Source organism: Orycteropus afer, unplaced genomic scaffold (assembly GCF_000298275.1).
Source record: "Orycteropus afer afer isolate SDZICR_OR568_19922 unplaced genomic scaffold, OryAfe1.0 scaffold00008, whole genome shotgun sequence".
Taxonomy (NCBI): Eukaryota; Metazoa; Chordata; class Mammalia; order Tubulidentata; family Orycteropodidae; genus Orycteropus; species Orycteropus afer.
The window spans coordinates 6,434,818-6,460,151 of NW_006921595.1; the positions used below are offsets into that span (position 1 = coordinate 6,434,818).

The following is a 25,334-nucleotide window of genomic DNA, read 5'->3' on the forward strand; positions in this document are numbered from 1 at the left end:
AGGTGAGGCCTTGGTCCGGGGAGCAGAGGTTGGGGCAGCACAGCTGTTGCCTCCAGCCCTGGTCCCTCCTCCCAGCTGCGGCGGCCTCCCCCCTCCCCCCGCCGGTCTCTCCTCTAGCTCCTTCCATCGCTCTCGCCCCTTCTCCCTCCGTCCCGTCCTCTCCGCTCCCCTCACCCCGCCTCTCTCCCCCTCCCCCAGCCCCTCCTCTCCTCACCCCACCCTGCCTCCCTCCCTCCCTCTCCCTCTGCCCGCCCGTCCGCCCGGCGCTCGCAGAGCCGACACCAGGGGGGCTCTCGATGTTGCACCATGACAGGCATCGCCGCCGCCTCCTTCTTCTCCAATACCTGCCGATTCGGGGGCTGCGGACTCCACTTCCCCACCCTGGCCGACCTCATCGAGCACATCGAGGACAACCACATCGGTAAATGGCCTGGGGGTGGGCGGGGGTGCAAGGCGCGCAGAAACTCCTGCCCAGGCGAGAAGCCCCAGAATGGCCAAGGGTGGCGGGGAGTAAGGCAGGCGGCGGCGGGGCGGGGAGGGTGTGTGCGAGCCCAGGGGTTGGGGGTGGCTGGATGCGGAGGCGCACAGTGCGGAGGGTAGGGCGTGGGTGGGGGAGGGGGCGCCCCGGGGTGCCGCAGGCAGGCGACCTGAGGGATTCCGAGGGGCGTGCGCTCGGGTTGCGAAGTGGGGGAGTGGGGGTGCTCCAGGGCGGGAGGAGGGACCGGCGGCGGGGAGATGCGGTGGCGGGTCCGGCGCCGGGGGAGGGGGAGCCGGGCGGAGGGCGCGGCGGAACCGGGCGGCCGGCTCGGGGTAGGGGCGCGGAGTTAGTTGGCCCGGGTGGTCGTTACGGCCCAAGGCGCCGGGGGTGGTGGGGGCAGGCTCTGCACGCCGCCTGCTGCTTCCGCCCCGGCTCGAGCTGTCAGGGCTCGGCGGCTGCTGCAGCCGCGGGGAGGGGGGGAGGGGGGGGCGGGGGGGGCTCCACCGCGGCAGCCATTCCGCTTCCTCCTCCCGCCGCCGCCGCCACTGCGTCCTGTCAGCGCCGGTTGCTAGGTGTGGTGTGTCGGGAGGGGGCCGGAGCCGGCGGCCGCGCGCGAAGGATGAGGCGCTCGCCCTTTCCCCCGGCGGCGGCAGAGCACGCTGGGCCAGGGACGCGGAGCCTGGGGCCCTCGGCGCCTGCTCCCTGCCCCGGCCTGGGCGGACGCCGCGGAGCTGCGGGCTAAGGTCTGGGTGCGCTGCGGGCCGCGCCCAGCACCCCGGGGCCGCGCTGCCTCGGAGGCCCTTGTGGCTGCCACTGCTGGAGAGAAATCCCCCGGGGCCAAGGGCCCGGCATTTAAATGCGTCCTGGCTCTTCGATTTGCCTTTCAAATGGTGCTAGGCCTGAGGTGCGCCGGCTGCGCCCAGGGATCGTCTGCGGCGGCCTGCGCAGCGCCCCAGGCGCGGAGGACGCGGGGGAGGGGACGCCCCGTGGGGCGGGTGGTTTCCCTTCACGCCCAGAACCCCGCGATCTTTCAACAACTCCTATAATTCGCAGAAGTCCTTAGACACATTCACACACGCCCATCCAAAGCCCCTGCGATGCGAGATGGGTCAGGATCTTTTGGCCCAGTTGATCTCCAGCCACCTGCGGAAGGTGTGGCTGGCGGCCGCAAGTTATCCTGCGTGGGCTGGAAGGCGAAGGAACGCGCGATACCCCATCGCGACTGTCTAAAGGAGAAAACCAGTAAACTGCCCCAAAAAGACTTTTCCAAATGAATGCTATGGATTCACTCGTGTGGATGCTGCTCACGTTTCTACAAAGTTGGGAGAATAAATCACGACTGCTGTGTATTTAGGCACGAATAAAATGAAGCAGACCATTATGCTCCTTTGCTTAGTATAATGCTTTCTTTTTGTATATGGTGGGTGCTTGATAAGCACTGAATGCTAGTTTAGAGTGCGACTTAGTGGACTTTCGGAATGGGAAATAAAAAAGGAGAATATCTGCAAAATGTTTTCAAAAGATAATCCTGTAATTGTCCAGGTTTTGAAACTTTCAAAGTTTTAAAACATCCGGCCCCTCTGATAAAGGTGCCACAGAAAAGCTGGGTGAGTTTTGGTAGACTTAACAGCAGGAGTTTAATGGAATAACAAATTTGCTGATTCATATCATGATTGAATAGTCATACTGAAAGTGCTTGAAAGGATAAGTCAGGGTTTTGTGATACCTAGTTTAAAATAATGCTAAAACTCTGGTACTGCAAATTTCAGTAGAAATTTTGTTCAAGTTCTTTTCTCTACTCCTCATCAGCCAATAATAAATTAAAAATAATCAATATTTCCTCACCCAGGGAAGGCTGTCATTACATAGGTCATTCATTCTCCGTAACAGTTATTTCGGAACAAACTGCAGTTTATGTAAGGTAGTAATGTTAGCCTATTGGCTGCCCACCTGGCTCTAGTTAGTTAAAAGAAAATTTAAATTACATTATTAAAATATATTAAAGACAGTTATCCTTCTTAGGCATTTAAGTATTGGACAATTCAAAACCTACTGTTGGGGAATCACAAGAATCTTGTTTCTTTTAGCATAAATTGTCTTTACTATTACACAAACACATGTCTTAAAATGGCTCCATAAATTTTCTAAAACTGAGCTTTCAAGTCACTCCTGAAAGGCTCGTAGTGTTTCAATAGTTACGTGGAAAAATCAAGATTATACCAATAACTGTAACAATACTGTGTGGCATGGGTAGCAATTGCCAAAAACCAAAAATTGCTGTACTTTGGAAAGCAGTGTGAAACTGGCAAACTTTACATAAAGCAAATGTTAAAATGAGCAAACACTTGACCTTATCAGGCTGAAGAGGCCAACATAAACTTCTGTACCTCGGGCCAGGAAAGATCCCTTCCCTTCAAAGGCAGCCTCATATGCAAAAAGGAGTAAGACTGCATCTCAAGAAAAAGAAAAACAATTTGATCATTGTAGTTTAAATGTAGGTAGAGTTCTGATTAACAGACTTTAGTGAATATATCAGACAAAGCGTGTAGTGAAAGTTCTATGTATGGATTGTTATGTAATATTTACTGTTTGTGGTTTGGTAAATTTTTGGAGACAATTTGATGGTTGCTTTTCATGGTTGATTTACTGATTGCGGAATTTTAAGGAGTGGCCACATTAAGAAGGTGCAGGAAAAGACTAGTAAGAGAAAATGTTGTTCTGCCTTTAACTTACTCAAAACCAGTACCCTTGGTTTGAATCTAATTGATGGTAAACACATGTCTGTCAGAGTAAAACTGTGATCCATAGGGTTTTCAATGGCTGATTTTTCAAAAGATAGCCAGACCTTTCTTCTGAGGCACCTCTGGATGGACACAAACCTCCAGCCTTTCCATTAGCAGCTGTTTGCATTAACTGTTTTCACAACCTGGGGACTCCTAATTTATTCAAGGATTTAGCAATCGTAAGTGTTAGAGATATACTAAGGTGAGAGTTCCATCTTGGAGTCCTTTCTGGTTATTGCCATTTAACCACTAGTCACAAATCTTTAAAAAAATTAAAAAATAAACTGCCATCGAGTTAACTCTGACTCATAGGGACCTACAGGGTTTCCAAGGCTATAAATCTTTATGGAATTAGACTGCCTCATCTTCCTCCCACTGAGCAGCTGGTGGGTTTGAACTGCCAACCTTCTGGTTAACAGCCAAATGCCTTAACAGCTGTGCCACCAGGCACCCTTATCAAAATCCTTGAGCAGTAATAAAATGAAAGTTTGTGGGAATAGAGCATATTTCTTACATGAAAGATTTTTCAGGGCCTGTAGTTAACTATGTTAATAATAATTACATTAAGTTGAAGGTAGCTGGTTCTAGTAGTGTAGTGGCTAAGGCACTTGACTGATTACCAGAAGGCTGGTGGTTCAAACCCACCAGCCACTCCTCAGAAGGAAGATGGGGCAATCTACTTCCGTAGTGATACCGCCTCGGAAACCCAAGGAGGGGTCACTATGAGTTGGGTCCGACGCGACGGCACGCAACAACAACACATACATGTACACTTAGCTCTTGTTTTTAACCATTTTCCTTTTCCATAAGAAACAAGGATTTGAGGCTTTGTTGTTGTTGTTATGTGCCCTCGAGTCTGACCCGACTCATAGTATCACTACGGAAGTAGATTGCCCTATCTTCCTTCCGAGGAGTGGCTGGTGGGTTTGAACCACCAGCCTTCTAGCAGTCAAGTGCCTTAGCCACTATGCTACCAGAGCTCAAAGAAAGTGTGATTCCACCGTCCTCTGTTTCAGCTGTTTTCCTTCCTCCTGGAAGAGTGCTTTATCTGTTTTCCCTTCCTTCGCATGTCACTGCTGGCCCAGAGTTGGAGCGAGCATCTATCTCCATGTACAGCTTGAGTATCCCTCACAGAAATCCCACAGCCCTAGAACTGTGAAGTGATTCTCTGTCAATTTACTCATAGTCCTGAATTTGTTTCTTGGAGACAGGAAAAGCTGATCAGGATTTGTTTGCTGTTTAGAGTGAGTAAATACTTAAAGTTGTAGGAACACACTTGACATGTGCATCCTAGATTAAACTGGTAACCAGGAATCATAGGAACACCAAGAGCACTAAATTTAGCCCTGAAGGTCGTGTCATAAACTCAAAATGCCTGCTCTATGTGTCCTAGTAGTATGATATCATTTGGCATTTGGTTTCAAAAAGACAACGTGTTCAATCATTGTTACCTGATTTAATTATATAAAGGCACATTTGTAACAGACTTCTGCATTTTGAATCTATTTAATAATATGTATTGAGCACCTGCTTTGTGTCAAGCACAGAGCTAGGCACTTGGTATTTATTGGTGAACAAAACAACAAAGATAGCAACGTTTGGGATGGCCACATTCTAGTAGAGGGAGACAGACGGTAAACAATAAGCTTAAAACCAAACCAAACTCACTGCCGTCTAGTTGGATCCGACTCATAGCGACCCCTCCTTGGGTTTCTGAGGCAGTATCACTATGGAAGTAGATTGCCTAACCTCCCTTCTGAGGAGTGGCTGGTGGGTTTGAACTGCCAGCCTTCTGGTTAGCAGTCAAGTGCTTTAGGCACTATGCCACCAGATCTCCTACAATAAGCTTAAGAAGTTAATTAATTTAGTATGTTGGAAAATGGTTACTGCTATGGAAAAGTGAAAAGCAGAGCAAGGTAAAAGAGTTTGGGAGGAAAGAATGTTGGAATTATCAATAGATTGGTCAGGATAGGCTTCACTGAGAAGCTGATGTTCCTGTCTAGGAATCTGACCCAATTCAGTTATTCTTGCCATTCTTGTGATGGTGCTGAACTAGCAGGTCATTTAGAACTTTCCCCAGATGTAGCCACAGCTTTGCTAATGTTGATTCAGATTTTCCTCCAGGGGCCTCTTTATGGCTTGCAGTAGCTATGACTTGATGGTTTTTGACCCTGCACGTCAACAAGTACTTGTAGTGCATCTCCACTTGTTAGTTTTCTCATCTCCAAGACCCAGGTGATAAATCCATGCTGCTTCATTTCACAAAATAGTTTTATAAACCATCTGATTAATAAAGTCTGAGTCTCTGAAAAGAAAAACAAGCGAAGTTACTTTCAGTAGTACTTACTCTTTACTTACTCTGTTGTTGTTGTTGTTGTTGTTGTTATATGCCGTCAAGTCGGCCCCGACTCATAGCGACCCCTCCTTAGGTTTCTGAGGCAGTATCACTACGGAAGTAGGATTGCCCAGCCTTCCTTCCGAAGAGACTCTATGATGGTTAATAAATATCTGCTTTTCCCCTCAATTCATTTAACCATTTTCACAGAGGCACTGTAATATACTAAATAGATGGCATGTGCAATATACAGGTGATCTCTGGGTTAGAAACATCTGATTTACCTCAGTCTGTAGGTACGAACCAATCCCTGTAACAATTCAAGGTACATAGAGTGCTTTGTATTAAAACAGGCACTGCTTGCGACAGGCATCAAAATATTATTATTATTACTGTATTATGTTAAAGATGTTTTAGTATATCCAAAAGTGTTTCTTTAATGTTTTGTGTACATAGAAAGGTACGCTATACACCTGCTCCTCACTTAATGACATAATTAGGTTCCAAAGACCAGGTTGTTACGCAAAATTGGCTTTATGTGAAGAGGAAGAAGAGGACATGGAGCCAGCTATGAGGGCAGTCCTGGAGCTGGACCTTTGGAGCTGCTATGCCTCCAGCACTGCTGTGCTCTGGACTCCACAGCTCTGCTGTTGGGGTTGGCACTTGAGTGGACCTGGGGCCTGGTGGGCTAGATTGGAGGCACAGTTGGTGGCTCCGAAGCTTGCTTGAGCAGCTGGTGGGGCTGGAAGTCAAGATGGTTAATGGGGGTTGCTTCTTGTACCCATGCCCCCCACAGCCACCTCTCCGCAGCTACCCCCAGGTTGAGGAGGACCCCACAGAGGTGAGCATTGTGCTGCTGGTCTTGGAAGGCTTGGAATTGGAGGCCAAGAGCCTGGAGATTAACAGGCTGCTTAGAAGAGGAGCACTGCAGCCCCCAGCCCCTGAATTATCCCCAGTACCCTTTCCACTGCAGGACTTGGACCCTCAGGGTGCTTGAATGCAGGGAAGCAGCTGCAGCAACCTCCCCCGCTTCCTCCTGGGCCCCTCTGGCCACCCACTGGCCCTTCTCAGAAGGGGTCCCTCAAAATCCATCTCATTCACCTCTTTCTCACAGAGAGCTGCATTGGTGGCTCCAGTGAAGCAAGAGACCTTCTGGTAGCTGGCTGCTTCAGCTGAGACCCTGATAGATATGAGTGGCTCTGTAGTTCTTGGAGTTGGACGTGGGAAGGAAATCTAGGTTAATGCACAAAATAATGACATAATAGATTTTTTATTCTTGTCATATATGCAAAATGTCAGATAATGAGACGGTTGATAAGTGAGGAATTGGTGTATACTATATGCTAAGACAGACATTTGACTTGGTGAATGTTAGATCAGAACCAAATCCAACTGTTGCAACTTAGGTACAAATTCGACTTAAAGACAGACTTGGGACAGAACTCGTTTATAATCTGGGGACTGCCTATGAACGTAGGTGCTTATTATGCTCATTTTGTAGGTGAGCAGACTGAGACATTGAAAGATTAAATAACTTGCCTAAGTTGCCATGACTGTTAAGTGTGGGTTTGGATTTCAGTTCCCGATAGGTCTGAGAGCTAGGCCTGTCCCAATTGCCAAATAGGTGAAAAACTAGGAATTACCTTCAGCCCCCCTTCCCATATTTGGGTCTGTGTTTCTTCTCTTAGAAAGTGACTCCAACCTCTAGAGATTGAGGGTCATCTGAGAGGCAGCTTGCTTGGGTTTGAGCATATCCCTGCCTTGCTAGCTGAGTGACTGTGGGCAAATTTCTTAACCTTAACCACCCTGTGCTTCATTGTTCTCCTCTAAAATTGGGATAATGACAGCACCTACCTCATGCAGTGGTTAATGGGGATTAAGTGAGCTAACATATGTACTTATCTACAAAGTTAAATTATCTACATCATCCAAATTCTTGCCATATTGTGTATTTAGTAAATAAGTATGTTTGTAATCCTATTATGAAAGTCAACATTAGAGGGTAACCTCATGTAGGTTGTATACACCTACTTGTGCTGTTTTGAGTCTTCTACAATCATGTAAAATCATTAGCATCTTCCGGGGAGAGATTGAGAATGGGAAAGAGGAGAGATCCTTCAGCAGTCTAGCACTGAGGTTGTAGTGTCTAGCCACTTATGTGTGGCAAAGGACACTTTAAATGCTGGCCAAGGCCCTTACCAGTGTGAACTTGGAAAATGGTATAGAGGCCAGAGGCTTCCAATATGGACCTTTCTTGCTGCTTATCTTTATTTGAAAAAAATCTGGGGCTAGAAAGAGGCACTGTGCCTTGGGCCTCTTGGCACATTTCCCTGAGGGCATTACCTGTGGGGAGAAGAAATGATTGAATGAATAAGTGAATGAGCGAAAGGCTTGTCACTGTCAATCCTCCTGTCTGCCTACATACACTCTGTGGCTTGGTGGCAAATCACCTCCCACCCCTCCGCCCCCTGTTACTCCTTTCCATGGTTCACAAGAAGGTCCTATGTACAGAGCCAGAGGAGGTTTTAAATACACATGCGTGCACTTGTGTGTGTGCACACACGCACACACACAAACACGCTCACTTCTGTACGCAGTGCAGAAGAAACTTAAATCTAACGCTTCACGGCAGTCCAGTAGTTTTTCCACTTACCCGTTTCTCACCTGTAAACAGTCAAATCACCCTTTATAAACATTGGTATGAACATCCTGTCTCCTAAGTTTCACAGGCTTCTGATTGTTTTCTTTTGGTGTATACATTTTATGATGAGTGACTGAAATGTACATGCTGAAAAATTCTGCCTGCAACTGACTGGGGTGACAAAAAGCCCCATATTCTTTAGAAATGGTTTCCTTTGGAACATGTGTATTTTGGAGACATCTCCCACCTTGACAGTTACAGAAATGCAAACTGACAGCAGTTTTCACAAAACCCGGTTTTTCTGTTGATGAGAGTGAGGCAGCCTTAAGGCTAACGCATGCTGGTAACACTTTTTGAGAAGGGTCTTCCTAGGACTCTTGAAGCCAAAGGTCTTGTGTTATAGTCTGAGGCCTAATAGACATGAGAAAATGCTACTGAATCCCTTTAAAAATCCTCCCTGTTTTCTAGCTTTTGCCTCTAGGACAAGAGCTACACCTTCTATTTCCTTATATTACTCTCCCCACTTCATCACCATCCTTGCGCTCGGATCCTGACAGTGCAGACATGTCATGGGCACTGAAGAAATGTTTGTTGGATTGTATGTATGCATTTTGTTTAATGAAGAAGGTAGTAGATTTGTTCCATGTTGACCTGGTTAAAATATCCAGTAGCAAATGTTTACTCAGAATCTGAAAATCAGAAACTGCAAGTGTCAGAAATATATTGTTTGCTTAAAAAATACCATTCATTAATAGCTAAATCAGCTTAAAGGAAATTTAGAATGCTAGTCATCTTACAGTTCTTTATTTTACCCTTGCAGTAACACTGGAATGTTGCAGTAGTTTATACCAGTGGTTTTTGTTTTGTTTTGTTAAACTTGGTTTCAGTGGTGGGGTGAATGGGTATCCTTTTTAAGGAAGAAGACTTTCCAGTGTCTCTCCACTTTGGCAGAAGTCAGTGACTCTTCTTGGGTCACTAGCAGCAGACCCTCTGCCCAGCTCCAGAGATCATTGAGTCTCCTGATGGTCAGAGTGTCCCTTGCCTGAGTTAGCCACTAGCCTCCTAAAGGAGAACTGTTCATTGTTCACCAAGCTATTATGGTCACTTTTGTCTAGAGGTAGACCTTCTTGAAGGGACAAGATCTTGGTACAATGCTATTATTTAACACTGAAAAACTCATTTTTTAAGTTTTTTATATAAACACACACACACCACTTATATATGTGTGTGTGTGCATGTATATGTATGTATGCACACACACATATGTGTGTATGCATATATTTGTATAGGTATAGATATACATACATTTATGTTATGCATTCTTTCTGTATGAGAAACCACGAATAGTAAGACTACTACACATGTTTTTTAATATTTCCAATCTATAGTAGTTAGGATACAAATAGATCTATGATTTCCTGTCTCCAAGGAGTTCAAAGGTTTTGGAGAAAACAAATGTGTACAGAGTGAGATAATAGAGACCACTGAAGCAGATTTACTGTGAAACAAATAAAGCCCAAACCACAGGACCCCTCACTTGCACACTTTTTTTTTTTGGTAATACATTGCTAGGGCTACTATACCCTTTCCAAGGCCCTGGAGGAGCCTTGTAGGGCATTCACAGGATCATAAGTTGTAAAATTTTCAGAAGTAGCAATCAGGCAACATTTTTCTTTTCCATGCTGATTTCCCCTCTGTTATATTTCTCCTTGGGTTTGGTGGCATTGAAGTGGAGAGTATTTTTGAGATACAGTTAAGGGAAAGTTGCATCAGTGATACATTTTGTTTGGGTTCAATGGGATATGTTTATATGGTTCATAGTCATTTCTGCGACTAGTTAAGTTACTGTTAGCCATCCTGGTGTAAGAATGGATTCTCAGCAGTACCACCCAGTGTACCATCTCACCTTGAGGTCCTTAGCACAAAGGTGCAGGGTCAGAGGATAGCATTGCAGCATAAATGTGTACTATGGCATCTGCCAGTATGAATATGATTTGAAATGCGTGGAGCTAGAAGCTAGCTTGTGAAAAATTCTGCCATCTGTTAGATGTATAAAATGATAAGTGAAGTATTCAGTTCTTATATAAGTGTGGCAAATATGAAAGTTCTGTTCAATAATATAAATACATAACTATAAATGTAATGTTTTTCTTTATCTCTTTTTGGTGGGAATTTTGAGTTTAAGTTTCTTTCAGATTTGACATGAATATATATCACAGAAGAAATATCAACAAGAAACTGATTAATGAGTGTTGTTGTTGTTGTTGTTGTTATGTGCCGTCGAGTCAAACCTGACTCATAGCGACCCCTCCTTGGGTTTCCGAGGCAGTATCACTATGGAAGTAGGATTGCCCAACCTTCCTTCCGAGGAGTGGCTGGTGGGTTTGAACCGCCAGCCGTCTGGTTAGCAGGCAAGTGTCTTAGCCACTATGCTACCAGAGCTCCCATGAGTGTTGTTAGTACAAAGAATATTTAAAGTTAGTCACTGCCCAAGAAAACTTCAAAACTCTGAATTTTTATGCCTCATGTGGGAAAGAAGGTTGGTAGAAATGTTTGCAAATTTGACAGCACTCCTAAAAATTTTTATGACTTTACCAGTAAAGAGCTATGAGGCTGACAACCTGTCTACATGAGACCAGAAGAACTAGATGGTGCCCGGCCACCACCACTGACTGTTCTGACTCAAGGTCACGATAGTTGGTCCTGGATGGAATAGGAGAAAAGTATGGCACAGAACTCAAAAAAAAAAAAAAAAGCCAGACAAACTGGTACAGTAGAGAACAAAGGACCCCTTGAGACTATTGCCCTGAGGCGTTCTTTAAACCTGTTGTTGTTGTTGTTGTTATTTGCCGTCGAGTCGGCCCCGACTCATAGCGACCCCTCCTTGGGTTTCCGAGGCAGTATCACTACGGAAGTAGGATTGCCCAACCTTCCTTCCAAGGAGTGGCTGGTGGGTTTGAACCGCCAGCCTTTAAACCTAGTACCCACATTATCCCTTGAGATCTCACCTTGTAGTGAAACAACAGAGTGGAACACCAAGTAAAGGGTATTAACTGTGAGATTGGTGCCCTCCTTAAAAACCATCAATATGAGACAAAAAGGTTAACAATTTCTTAAATGCAAAGATGAGAAGATAAGGGGGCAGGGAAACTAAAGTACTGGCAAAGAAATGATCTGAACACAAAGAAAATGTTGATGTGCTGTGTGAAATGTAACTAATGTCACTGAACAATTTGTGTGGAAATTGTCAAATGGGAGGCTAGCTTACTGTGTAGACTTTCACCAAAAACTCAATGCAATACTATTAACATCAACAACAAAGAGCTATGACACTGAGAGTAACTTTTCTGAATTATCATTAATTAAAGTAAATTTCCATCATCTGTGCTTGAGGAAGGACTGATTTATCTTTTTATTCTGTAGAAAATGATATTAACATAAATTATTGTTCTATGATAAGTTATCAAAGAGTGTGCAGCCCAAATGAATATTTATAGCGATATATCATATGCAAGGCTTGTAAGGCTGGCACAGGACTGGGCAGCGTTTCGTTCGGTTGTGCATAGGGTTGCTGTGAGTTGGAGCTGATTTGACAGCACCTAACAACATCAGGTGGTTAATTAATACACATACTGGGTTATTTTTTCCTGGATTTTGTGTTGTTTTGGTATTTTTAAATTTTATACTTTCTTGTGATTTCTTAATCTAAAGGAATAGTCATTTCATTATAGGAGCTCTGGTAGCATAATGCTTAAGGCATTTGATTGCTAACCAGAAGGCTGGCGGTTCAAACCCATCAGCCACTCCTTGGAAGGAAGGTTGGGCAATCTACTTCCATAGTGATACTGTCTCGGAAACCCAAGGAGAGGTCGCTGTGAGTCAGGTCTGACTCGGTGGTACATGACAACAATGACAAGTATATTATATTTGTAGGGCTGCACTGTTTTCTTAGCCCTCATAATGAGGCCCCAAAGCTATAAGGCCCCATGGAACTTGTTAAGTACCATAATACCTAGTTAAATTTTGTCTTAGTTTCGTAGTGCTGTTATAACAGAAGTACTCCAAGTGGGTGGCTTTAATGAACAGAAATTTATTTTCTCAAATCTGAAAGGCTATAAGTCTGAATTCAGGGCACCTGCTCTAGGGGAAGGCTTTCTCTCTCAATCAGTGCTGAGGAAAGAGCCTTCTCTCTTTTCAACTTCTGTCCTTTCCTTGGACATCTTCATGTGATAGTGCATCTGTCTTCCCCTAGCAGTGTTTCCTTGCTTCTATACCTGATCTCTTTTATATCTCAACAGTGGTTGACTTAAAGCACACTGTACACTGATGTGGTTCATTAGCATAGCAAAGAACTCTATTTCCAAATGGGATTATATACATAGGTATGTTGTTGTTAGGTGTCATCCAGTCAGTTCCAAATCATAGTGACTGTATGTAAAACAGAACTAGTCCAAAGCACGCAACCAGTAAAATGCACAGGGAGGAAGGGGCAGGCTTTGCTCTCACGTGTCCCAGATATCTTAGTGCTTGCTCCTTATAGCCTAAGTTGTGATTACGACATGTCTGCATTTTAATAGAAGTCTCCTTTTATATCTAAGTGTGTGTGTATATCTCTATCTCTGTCTCTATCTCTATCTCTATCTATACACATATGTAGGAAAGCCAGGGTGTCCAGGACAGAGAGAGCAAGGGGCAGAGGGATCCAGGTAAGGGGAGGGACCTAGGCCCCAACCTACAAGCAGCAGGAAAAGCAGAGAGGAAAGGAAAGGAAAATCCAGGGTATCCAACACAGAGCGAGCAAGCAGCAGAGGGATCCAGGTAAGTAGAGTAACACAGGCCCCAATCCCTAAGCGGGAGGAAAAACGGAGGGGAAAGTAAAGGAAAGCCAGGGCGTCCAGGACAGAGTGAGAAAGTGGCAGAGATCCAGATAAGGGGGACTGGAGAGGTTTTGAACAGTTAAGGGAGGCAAACTTGTCTGTCAGTTTGTTGTGGTCTGGTGGTGTGTTGCTGTGAGGCTTGAGGCTGTGCCACTGGTGTTTCAAATGCCAGTGGGATTGCACATGGAGCACAGGTTTTGGAGTGCCTTGCAGACTGAGACAGACTAGGAAGGAGAAGGCCATCTGCTTCTCAAAGAATTGGTCAGGGAAAACCTTATGAATAGCAGAGAAACACTGTTATATTACTAGGCAACTATATGAATAGCCCGGAAACACTGTCTGATACAGTGCAGGAAGACAAGCCACTTGGGTCGGAAGGCTCTCAAAATATGACTGGAAAAGAGCTGCATCATCAGAATAGAACCAACCTTACTAATATGGATAAAGTTAAGCTTTTGAGACCTCCATTTGCTGATGTGACATGACTCAAATTGAGGAGAAATAGCTGCAAACATCCATTAATAATTGGAACAAGGAATGCATGAAGTATGAATCTAGGAAAATTGGAAGTTGTTAAAAATGAAATGGAATGCATAAACATTGATATTCTAGCTATTAGTGAGCTGAAATGGACCAGTTTTGGCCATTTTGAATCAGATAACCATATGTTCTACTATGCCTGGAATGGCAGTTTGAAGAGGAATGGCGTGGCATTCATCACAAAGAATCTTTCAAGATCTGTCCTGAAGTACAATGCTGTCAGTGATATGATAATATCTATATGCCTACAAGGAAGACCAGTTAATATGACTATTGTTCAAATGCACCAATCACCAAAGCAAAAGATGAGTAAATTATCAACTTCTGCAGTCTGAAATTGACTGCATGCAATCAAGATGTGTTAATTATCACTGGTGACTGAAATGCAAAAGTTGGGAACAAAGAATCACTGGTAGTTGGGAAATTTGTCCTTGGTGACAGAAATAATGCTAGAGATCGCATGATAGAATTTTGCAAGACCAACGACTTACTCATTGCAAATACCTTTTTTCAACAACACAAATGGTGGCTATACACGTGGACTTCACCAGATAAAATACACAGGAATCATATTGACTACATCTGTGACAATGGGAGATGGAAAAGCTCAATATCTTCAGCCAAAACTAGGCCAGGAACCTACGTGTGGAACAGACCATCACTGCTCATATATGCAAGTTCAACTTGAAGGTGAAGACAATTAAAATAAGTCCATGAGAGCCAAAATACGATCTTGAATATATCCCTCCTGAATTTAGAACCATCTAAAGAATAAATTTGATGCATTGAACACAAATGACGACAACCAGAAGAATTGTGGGATAACATCAAGAATATCACCCATGAAGAAAGAAGAGGTCATTAAAAAGATAAGAAAAAAAGAAAAGACCAAAATGGATGACAGAAGACACTCTGAAGCTTGCTCTTGAGTGGAGAATAGCCAAAGCAAGTGGAAGAAATGACAAGATAAAAGAGCTGAACAGAAGATTTCAAAGAGCAGCTTGAACAGACAAAGCTAATTACTATAATGAAATGTGCAAAGAGTTGGAGTTAGAAAACCAAAAGGGAAGAACATGCTCAGCATTTCTCAAGCTGAAAGAACTGAGGAAAAAAAAATTAAGCCTCAAGTTGCAATATTGAAAGATTCTATGGGCAAAATCTTGAATGATGTAGGAGGCATCAAAAGAAGATGGAAGGAATACACAGAGTCACTTACCAAAAAGAACTGGGCAATCTTCATCCATTTCAAGAGGTGGCATATGATCAAGAACCAGTGATATTGAAGGAAAAACTTAAAGCTTCATTGAAGGAAATGCTGAAGAACATGCCTCCAGGAATCAGATGCCCCACTGGAGACACTCACTCAGTTATGCCAAGAGATTTGGAAGACAGCTACCTGGCCAGCTGACTGGAAGAGATCCATATTTGTACCCAATCCAAGGAAAGGTGATCCCACAGAATGTGGAAATTATCAAACAGTATCATTAATATTGCACACATTTAAAATCTTACTGAAGATAATTAAAAAACAGCTGCAACAGTATATTGACAGAGAATTTCCAGAGGTGCAAGCTGGATTCAGAAGAGGATGTGGAACAAGGGATATCATTGCTGATGTCAGATGGATCTTGGCTCAAAGGAAAGAATACCAGAAAGATGTTTACTTGTGTTTTATTGACTATGCAAAAGCATTTGATTGTGTGGATCATAACAAATTGTTGATAACATTGAGAAGAATGGGAATTCCAGAACACTTAATTGTACTCATGAGGAGCCTGTACATAGACCAGGAAGCTGTCATTCAAACAGAACAAGGGGACACTACATGGTTTAAAATCAAGAATGGAGTGCATCAGGGTTGTTTCCTTTCACCATACTTATTAAATCTATATGCTGAGCAAATAATCTGAGAATCTATACTATATAAGAAGAACATGGCATCAAGATTGGAGGAAGAATCATTAACAACCTGTGATATGCTGATGACACAAGTTTGCTTGCTGAAAGTGAGGATGACTTGAAGCTCTTACAGATGAAGATTGAAGAATACAAGTCTGTGGTATGGATTACATCTCAATATAAAGAAAACATATATTCTCACAACTGGACCTATAAGCAGCATCACGATAAATGGAGAAAAGATTGAAGTTGTCAAAGACTCCACATTGCTTGGTTGTGCAATCGACGCCAATGGAAACAGCAGTCAGGACATCAGATGATGTATAGGACTGGGCAAGTCTGCTGCAAATGACCTCTTTCAAGTGCTGAGGAGCAAAAATATCTCCTTGAGGACTAGGGTGTACCTGATGCAAGCTATGATGTTCTCAATTGCCTCATATGTATGTGAGAGCTGGATAATGAATCAGGAAGACCAGAGAATTGATGGTTTTGAATTGTGGTGCTGGTGAAGAATGCTGAAGTACCATGGACTGCTAAAAGAACTAACAAATCTGTCTTGGAGGAAGTGCAGCCAGAATGCTCCTTAGAAGTGAGAATGACCTACTTTGGTCCTGTTATCAGAAGGGACAATTACCTGGAGAAGGATGTCATGCTTGGTAAGGTGGAGGGGCAACAAAAGAGGGGAAGGCCCTCCATGAGATGGGTTGACACAGTGGCTGTGGCACTGAGCTGGCATGGGACCAGATGGTGTTTCATTCTCCTGTGTATAGTGTCGCTATGAGTTGAAGATGACTCGATGGCACCTAACAGCAACAACAATATACAATACATACACATACACATACACATATACACGTTGTTATTGTTATGTGCCGTCGAGTCAGACCTGACTCATAGTGACCCCTCCTTGGGTTTCCGAGGCAGTATCACTACGGAAGTAGATTGCCCCATCTTCCTTTCGAGGAGTGGCTGATGGGTTTGAACCACCAGTCTTTTGGTTAGCAGTGCCTAAGACACTTGACTGCCAACCTTCTGGTTAACAGTGCCGAGTTGGAAGCGACTCGACGGCAGTGAGTTTTTTTTTAGAGTTTTATATCTAAGTGCCTTAAATATAAAAAAGATATATTTCTAATGGGAGCAATTTGGATATCTGGGGGAATATTTTAATGTCTTCCTTTTGGTAGAGAGAGAAATCTTTCAAGGCTTCAGAAGAGACCATTTATGTAGACTAGAAGGGTCCATGGGCATCCTGTTGTCAGAATAACAGCAATAAAAAGAACTATTTGGCATTTCTGAAATGATTATAATTACTGAATTGTCTAAAGATGCCAACCTGTACTCTCTCCTGTACTGAGATTTACATATTTGGGAATGACAAACATAATATGTAACACTACGCACACACATAAATTTCTCTTTTACTTTGGATTCTCAGCATTAAAGTAATCTCATTATGTTCCTAACAACATGTGCTGATTCAACTGTTTCCACATGGTACTCAGTGACATTGATTACATTCTTTATCTTCTGCAACCATTATTATTATCCTTTACCGAATTATAATCTACCACCATTAACGTAAAGTCAATGCCCCCCCTACATAATAACTCCCCTTTTCACCCTTCCTTTCATCCTTAGTAACCACTCATAAGCTTTGAATTCTGTCATTTTGCCTGTTTCATATACATGAGTTCATACAAAATTTTGTCTTTTTGTGACTGACTTATTTCACTCAGCATGAAGTTTTCAAGTTCATCCTTGTTGTGGTATATATCAGAATTTCATTTCTGTTTATGGCTGTGCAATATTCTGTTGTGTGTTTGTTTATACTATGCGTTAGGCTGAGTTCTCTAGAGAAGCAAAGCCAGTAAAGCTTATATATATAAATATAGAGAGAAATTTATCTTATGAAAATGGCTCACATACTTATAGAGGCTGGCAAGTCTCAAGTTCCTGGATCAAACGTCAAGCATGGCTCACATACTTATAGAAGCTGGCAAGTCTCAAGTTCCTGGATCAAATGTCAAGCTGGAGGCTTTTCCCGACTCATGCAGCTGCAGGGGCTGACGAGCTCAAGGTTGGCAGGCAGTATACTGGCTGTTGACTCCAACGAATGATGAATCCAAGATCTCCAGGCCGAATGGTGGATTGTTCGCTCATGGACAATTGTAGGCAGCACAACAGGATCCCAATCCACAGAAGAGTGTCTCTTTCATCCAGGATGTCTATAAATATATTGGAAGCAGGCTACACCCCTGGGGAAACTCCCTTTCAATGGATTGGCTACTCAAAACATATACATCCCATCTTGTCACAGGATTAACCTATATCACAACTGCGTAAACCACTCAGAATTGTGGTCCAGCCAAATTGACACATAATTCCAACTATCACATTCCACCCCTTGTCAACATGGCAGTTGTACACATCTCCTTAACCATATGTAATCTCTAAATAAGGACAATTATAAAGTCATATTTGCACCTAACATGATACACTAACACATGCATACAACTGAAATGCATTAACCCTGTTTATATTTCATAGTTCATAACAGAAGGAAACAAAAATATTTCATGCACATATACAATGAAGAAATATAACAATCACAGTCCTCGTTGCTGCAACTGGTCACATGGTCATAGCTGATATTCAGAACTACCTTCTTCCACTACCCTTTCCATATTTCCCTTGTCCTCAGCAAGCACTTCAGTCGGTCGTGGTTCTTTGCCTGGTGGGGTGACCCAAACCTTCATTCCTGAAGGGTCTGGGCCATTAGTAGCCATATCAGAATTGGGTTGCTATAATTTTCCATTGACTTTGATCACAGGGCATGGTAGTGCTAAGAGACATCCTAAAGAATCTCCTGTATTCCAGACATATTCTTCTTTACCTCCATTATGTAATGTCAATCCAATTTCCCCTTGGTAATCAGGATCTGTCATACCAAATAGTACAGTAGTACCCTTCTTTGTTGATCCAGAGGCATGAGGAAGCCAAAATGGTTGGGTAGCATTCTTAACTTCCAGTTCAGTGCAATCATTATTGTGTCTCCAGGTGGGAGTATTCCTCCTTTTGGGACTAAGATCTCCAGACCTGCAGAGCATAGGGTAGCTGGGACAAGAAGCAAAAATTTTTTGAATGGGTCACTAGGGGTAATTTTTGAGTGGTACTACTCCCGTTTCCACCCCTTGGTTCCTGGACCCGTGAATCCTGCATTCTGATTCACCAATAGAGACCTGCCAAAGACTTCAAACAGCATCTCTATCTGCTACAGATACTTAAAGTGCCATTGGATCAGCTGGATCATATGGTCCAAATGGTAGAGCAGCTTGCACAGCTGCCTGAACCTGTTGCAGAGCCTTCTGTTGTTCTAGGCCCCACTCAAAACTAGCAGATTTCCAAGTCACTTGATAAATAGGCCGCAGCAACACACCCAAATGAGGGATATGTTACCTCCAAAATCCAAAGAGACCCACCAGACGTTGTGCCTCCTTTTTAGTTGTGGGGGAAGCCAGATACAACAACTTATCCTTCACTTTAATAGGAATATCTAGACATGCCCCACACCACTGGACCCCTAGAAATTTCACTGAGATGGAAGGTGCCTGAATTTTCGTTGGGTTAATTTCCCAACCTCTAGCATGCATATGTCTCACCAAGAAGTCTAGAGTCATTGATACTTCTTTACTAGATCCAGTCAGCATAATGTCATCAAAATAATGAACCAGTGTGATGTCTTGTGGAAGGGAAAGGCGATCAGGATCCATATGGATTATGATATCGTGCTGGAGTTGATACACCCTTCAGGGAGCACTGTGAAAGTGTATTGTTGGCCTTGCCAGCTGAAGGCAAAGTGCTTCTGATGGTCCTTTGAAATTGGTTTTGAGACAAAGGCATTGGCCAGATCAATAGCTGCATACTAAATACCAGGAGATGTACTAATTTGCTTAAACAGTGAAACCACATCAGGAACAGCAGCTGCAATTGGAGTAACCACCTGGTTAAGTTTACAATAACTTACTGTCATTCTCCAAGATCTATCTTTTTTTGCATAGGCCAAATAGGCAAATTAAATGGGAATCTGGTGGGAATCACCACCCCTGCATCATTCAAGTCGTTGATTGTGGCAGTAATTTCTGCAACCCCTCCAGGGATGCGGTATTGCTTTTGGTTTACTATTTTTATAGGTAGAGGCAGTTCTAATGGCTTCCACTTGGCTTTTCCTGCCATTATAGCCCTTACTCCACATGTCAGGGACCCAATGTGGGAATTCTGCCAATTGCTCAGTATATCTATTCCAGTTATGCATTCTGGAACTAGGGAAATCACTATAGGATGGACTTGGGTACCCACTGGACTCACTGTGAGACACATCTGAGCTAAGACTCCATCAATAACTTGACCTCCATATTCCTCCACTCTGGTGGGCCACAGTGATGCTTTGAGTCTCCTGGAATTAGTGTCAGTTCAGAGCCAGTGTCCAATAATCCCCCAAAAGTCTGATTATTTCCTTTTCCCCAACGAACAGTCCTATAAAAGGCCTCAGATCCCTTTGGGGAAGGCTGGGAGAAAGATTGACATTATAACTTTTAGGTAATGTAGTGGGGTGCTTCCTCAAGGGGACCTGGCCTCCCCTTCATTCAAGGGACCGTGGGTCTGTGAACTGACTCATGTCTGGGAGATTGATTGAGAGGCTGTGACTCTATTCTGGTGATTCAATCTAGACTGCTGTTCATGTGATCTAGAATTCTTCTGTCTATACAGATCAAGTAAATATTTAGTAGGTTTACCATGTATTTCACTCCTAGGATCACCTAAGTAGCCAATACCATAATTCCACATGAGTCAGATTATTCTGATTACTGTTTTGACTATGCTGTCCATTATGGTAACCACATCCACCTCATCTTTGTTGATTAACTGCTGCCACTTGGCCCCTACTACCATGGGGTCCAGTCATCCCCATTGTAGTTAAGTGTCTTAGTTCAATTAGGGCAGTTCGGACTGTCACATCTGGCTTACAAAAAATAACAATCACAGCAGTCTTCAAGGATATTGAAGCTCCCTTCACAAATTTGTTCCTCACCGTACTAGTGAAAGGCATGTCCTCTGGACTCTCCAATTCTAGCTCTAGGGTCTAATCTGATAAATCTGTTCTAATATGCCAATTTCCCTAAGCCTCTGGACACCTTCTTCTACATTATATCAAAGCAGGTCTGGTATTTCAACTTGACTTAAGGTAGACCACTGCATAGTACATGTTTCAGTAAACCAACCAAATAAACAATTAGATTCTTTTGTGACCTTTCGAGCTGAAATGTTGAATGAAGGATCTGTACTTACTGGGCCTAAATCAATAAACTCAGACTGATCCAGTGTTACATTCCTTGCACCATTATCCCACACCCTCAGTAGCCATTCCCATACATATTTTCCAGCTTTCTGTCTGTACATGTTAGCAAAATCAAGTAGGTCTTTTTGGGTGTAGCCTACCACCTCTTCAGTCATACTTTGTATTTCCCTTTTTGGGGCTTGCTTGGACTTAAGTTTAGTGATAGGTGTAGCAGCAACAATGGGTGGTTGGGGCAGTTCTTGAGAACATTCAGCAATGTTTTCCATGGCCTCTGCCTTAGGCAATGACCCAGTAGGAACAGTTGGGTTAATCCCATCAAATGGAGGTGGAAGGGATAATTCAGATGGGAGGGATTCAACAGAATTTACAGGCTCCATATTCTCATCTTCCTGACTGTCTGCCCGTATATCCCCATTCCAGGTTTCAGGATCCCATTTTTTCCCAATCAATGCCCTCACTTTAATTTCAGACACCGTTCTGTGTTGGTGATTCAGTTGGCATTGTAATTCAGCCACCCTTAAAATAAGACTGTGGGTTTGGTTTCAGCAATGTCAGCTCTGTTACTGGAAGTAATAAAGCTTTCTTTCAGAGCACAGCTGGAAACATTGAGGCCTTTTATGCTGTGCGAGAGCTGACTCAGCAGACCTGAACTCATCTCACTCTTTCACCACTTTGTCTGGTGTAAGTATGACTAACCCGCCAGCTTCCTTATACTCCTAATGCTGACAAGTATCAAATATGCGATCATCCAGAGCCTCGCTTCTCAAAAGTACTCGATCTATTGGTGGTGCTATTTTGCATATCGGTGTTGCCACCTCACGCCACGAATTAGCAGTGCCCTCTTTACTAATGGAGGCAGAGTCACCAGTGCCTTTATGATTAATCGAATTGGAGAACCAAAACAGAATCAATGAGAATCAGTTTAGGAGGCCCATCCTTATGATTTTGTCCCTCTAGAACCACTCTCGGTACCAAATGTGTTATTCTGGGTTCTCCAGAGAAGCAAAACCAGTAAAGCTTATAGAGAGAGAAAGAGAAATTTATCCTAGAAAAATGGCTCACAGACTTCTAGAAGCTGGCAAGTTCCAAGTTCTTGGATCAAACGTCAAGCTGGAGGATCTTCCCGACTCATGCAGCTGCAGGGGCTGATGAGCTCAAGGTTGGAAGGCAGTATACTACTGGCTGTTGACTCCAACGAATGAAGAATCCAAGATCTCTAGGCCGAATGGTGGATTGTTCGCTCATGGACAATTATAGGCAGCACAACAGGATCCCAATCCACAGAAGAGTGTCTCTTTTTTCCAGGATGTCCATAAATATATTGGAAGCAGGCCACATGCCTAGGGAAACTCTCTTTCAATGGATTGGCTGCTCAAAACATACACATCCAATCTTATCATGGGAATAACCCATACTGCAATGCTTAAACCACTCAGAATTGTGGTCCAGCCAAGTTGACAGCACAACTCCATCTATCACATACCACATTTCCTGTTTTGTTTATCCATTCATCATTTGATGGACATTTTGGTTACTTCCCTCTTTGTGAGTAGTGTGCTGCATTAAACATTGGTGTATAAGTATCTGTTTGCATTCATGCTTTCATTTTTTCTGGGTATATAGCTGGAATTGAGATTACTGGTTCATATGGTCATGTACTATATTTTAAAATTTGTTTAGAACAATGATATATAACAGGGCCCAGCTATAAACATTGTGAATTAAGAACCGAAGCCCAAGCTGCTCTTGGTTAGAGTACTCTTTGCTGGACACTTCACTGGTGGTATCCATAGATAGAGTATACATCTGGCCTTAGAGTGTGGAATTGATCATTAATCCATCACCTGACTGTAAATAGCTGGTGTAGGAGCACATCTGAGTGTAAAATTGAAGCATCCTTTTTCTTCCCTAACTTATTCAGGGGAAGCCTCTTGAATAATAATTTTACTGCCTTATTCTCAATATGTGGTGTAATTATATCAGCAAGGGTGAAAGTAGGGAAATCTGTAAAAATGTATTTGTACAGCTTACTGATAAGTAAACTGAACATTCTGGAAATATGCATAAGTAAACTGAAATTATGCCCATGCTTCCTCAGGTACCAACCATTAAAGGAAGGAAATAGGTTTTCTGAACTTTCTTTGTAAGTTCCAGATAATTTCTATTATGCCTTTGCCTCAAAAGTTCCAGCTTAAGTTTTTTAGGCCTCTGTCATTTCCTAGTTTTTTCTTATCTTCGATCTAGATTTATTTTATTTGGGTATCTGGCATGCTAGTGGATTATGGACAGAAACTCAGAGACTCATAAGAAGTGTCACCCTGGTGTTTCATAGATCTCCAAATAATCTATATATGGTTTAGATTTCAGAGATGTACTGAGTAGAACTTTTGATGGGACATTTCTGACATTAGACATCTGGAGTTTGGCACCGACTCAACCAAACGGTTGACAATGTGTGATTTAAGCTAATGTGTCTCAATATTCTGCCTGGGTTGGAAACTCCCCTTTTTTATTTTGGCTTCACTTCAGCACTTCAGGGCCCACACCAAAATATTTGCTGTTAAAATATGCAAACATCAGACAAAAAGTTTGGTCAGGAGATGTTAAATTATATGTGCACTTTACTTCAGATGTTAAAATAAATAAGTAATATTTTCTCAGTTCCTGGGAAGATGGTGGCATCTAGAGTATTTTTCTAACATATATTATTAAGGAATGAGAATGAGTTTCATCTGTGGCATATATGGAAATTAGTCTTTATGATTTATAAGTCACATCCTGTATGTCAGTAGAGTTTATACTAGTCATTTTCACCACTGCTTGTCATCAGAATCACTTGGGTGAACCTGTAAAAATAAGGATGACTATGCCATCCTCAAGGAGCTCTGGTAGCTTATTGCCTAAGGCATTTGACTGCTAACCAGAAGGTTGGTGATTCAAACCCACTAGCCACTCCATGGAAGGAAGATGGGGGAATCTACTTCTGTAAAGATTTTACTGCCTGAGAAACCCAGTGGGGTCACTATAAATTAAAATTGATTTGATGGCAGTGATTTTGCTTTTGATATAATTGACCTGAGCATCTGTATTTTTAATATTTCAAAGTTGATCTAATAGGTTGCCAAGGTTAGCAACCCATTGGTTTACATCAGTGATATAACTAGAATTGTGAAGAGTATAACCTTTTAGAATTTAGATAAGAGTTTAGATTATGTTTAGATTATGAAATTTAAAAAAGTGTGACCTTTTTGGGTCTGTCCGTGTGATTTTTAGTTTTGCTGAGGGAGCAAGTTTGAGGATGTGGTGTTATCTCAGGTATGTGGTTAGAGAATGTAATGCTCAAACTGGGGGGTCTGAGGCCAGGAGGTCTCAAACTCAAATGCCTTTAGGATACAAAGTATGAGTGAAGTGGCCAAATTATTCATTACAATTGGGAGCAGCATGGGGACTCTGACAAACTGTAGTCCTTCCCTTGAGAATGGCAGCTGCTGCTCAGCTCCAGCCTAGTGTTGCCATGTTGGAGTGCAGGCCCTCCTTTGGCAGATCCTTGTATTATTACTATCATTGCTATTTGAGAAAGAGAAGCTAGGAATTAAGATTTTTATGTGAAATCTGTCTTTAAATGTTAGCAGCTAATAGAAATGGCTTAAAAACATTGTGCAAGACAAGTATGCTACCCCACCCAGTTGCTGTATTTAATAAGAGATATTAATGATAGGCTATTTGTTTTAATGGAGCGTATCTGAATAGTGGGGGTGCAGAAGAAACTTTGAAGACTTGTTTCAAGCAAAGAAGCTATGCAAACTACAGAAGGTGTAATTCAACAGTCGTAGCTATGGTTGTTTTTCTTTTTTTAATTTTCATTGCTCTTTATGAAATGGTTACCTGTTTTTAAATATGAAAATGTTATGATTTAAAATTTTTGTTTATACCAAATTCTAAAAAGATGTGCCTTAATCCTAAAAGCATATTAAGATCATTTTCAATAGTATTTCCATCCCTTGGGGGGGAAAAAACCCTCAAAACTACTCAGAAACTCTCTCCTGAGTATTTTCATCATGGCAGAAAACCTTTTGCAGATGAATTGAGTATCGTGATGTTTAAGAAGTGGAAGGGAACTAAGTAGTAGGAGCTTTGTCCCACTAGCTAATTCCGTAGATGAAGAAGCAGAGCGATTTAAAATCAGGAGTGAGTGAGTGAGAGCAGTTGGCCAAGAGGAGTTGTGATAACAGCAGCACAGCAGTGGGTGAGCATGTGGTTCCTAGAGCCAGCTTTGCCTTACTTGGGATTCTGGCTTTGCTTCTTATGGCAAGTTATATACCCATTCTGCCTCATTTTCTTCATCTCTAAAATGGTGATACTGTGTTATGCCAGTTGAGCTTGATGTCCCTTGCAATTATGGTTCCAAGCCAGCAAGCCCAGCGA

The 25,334-nt window shown here is 42.8% G+C and overlaps 1 protein-coding gene across 1 annotated transcript in view; it reads left to right on the top strand.

Moving 5' to 3' along the window:
* The first annotated feature begins 306 nt into the window (after positions 1–306).
* Positions 307–25,334, top strand: part of JAZF1 (JAZF zinc finger 1) — a 461,024-nt gene continuing 435,996 nt past the window's right edge. Inside the window, exon 1 of the mRNA XM_007945577.1 lies at positions 307–421. Coding sequence (XP_007943768.1) covers positions 307–421 — 115 coding nt within the window. The remainder of the gene's footprint in view (positions 422–25,334) is intronic.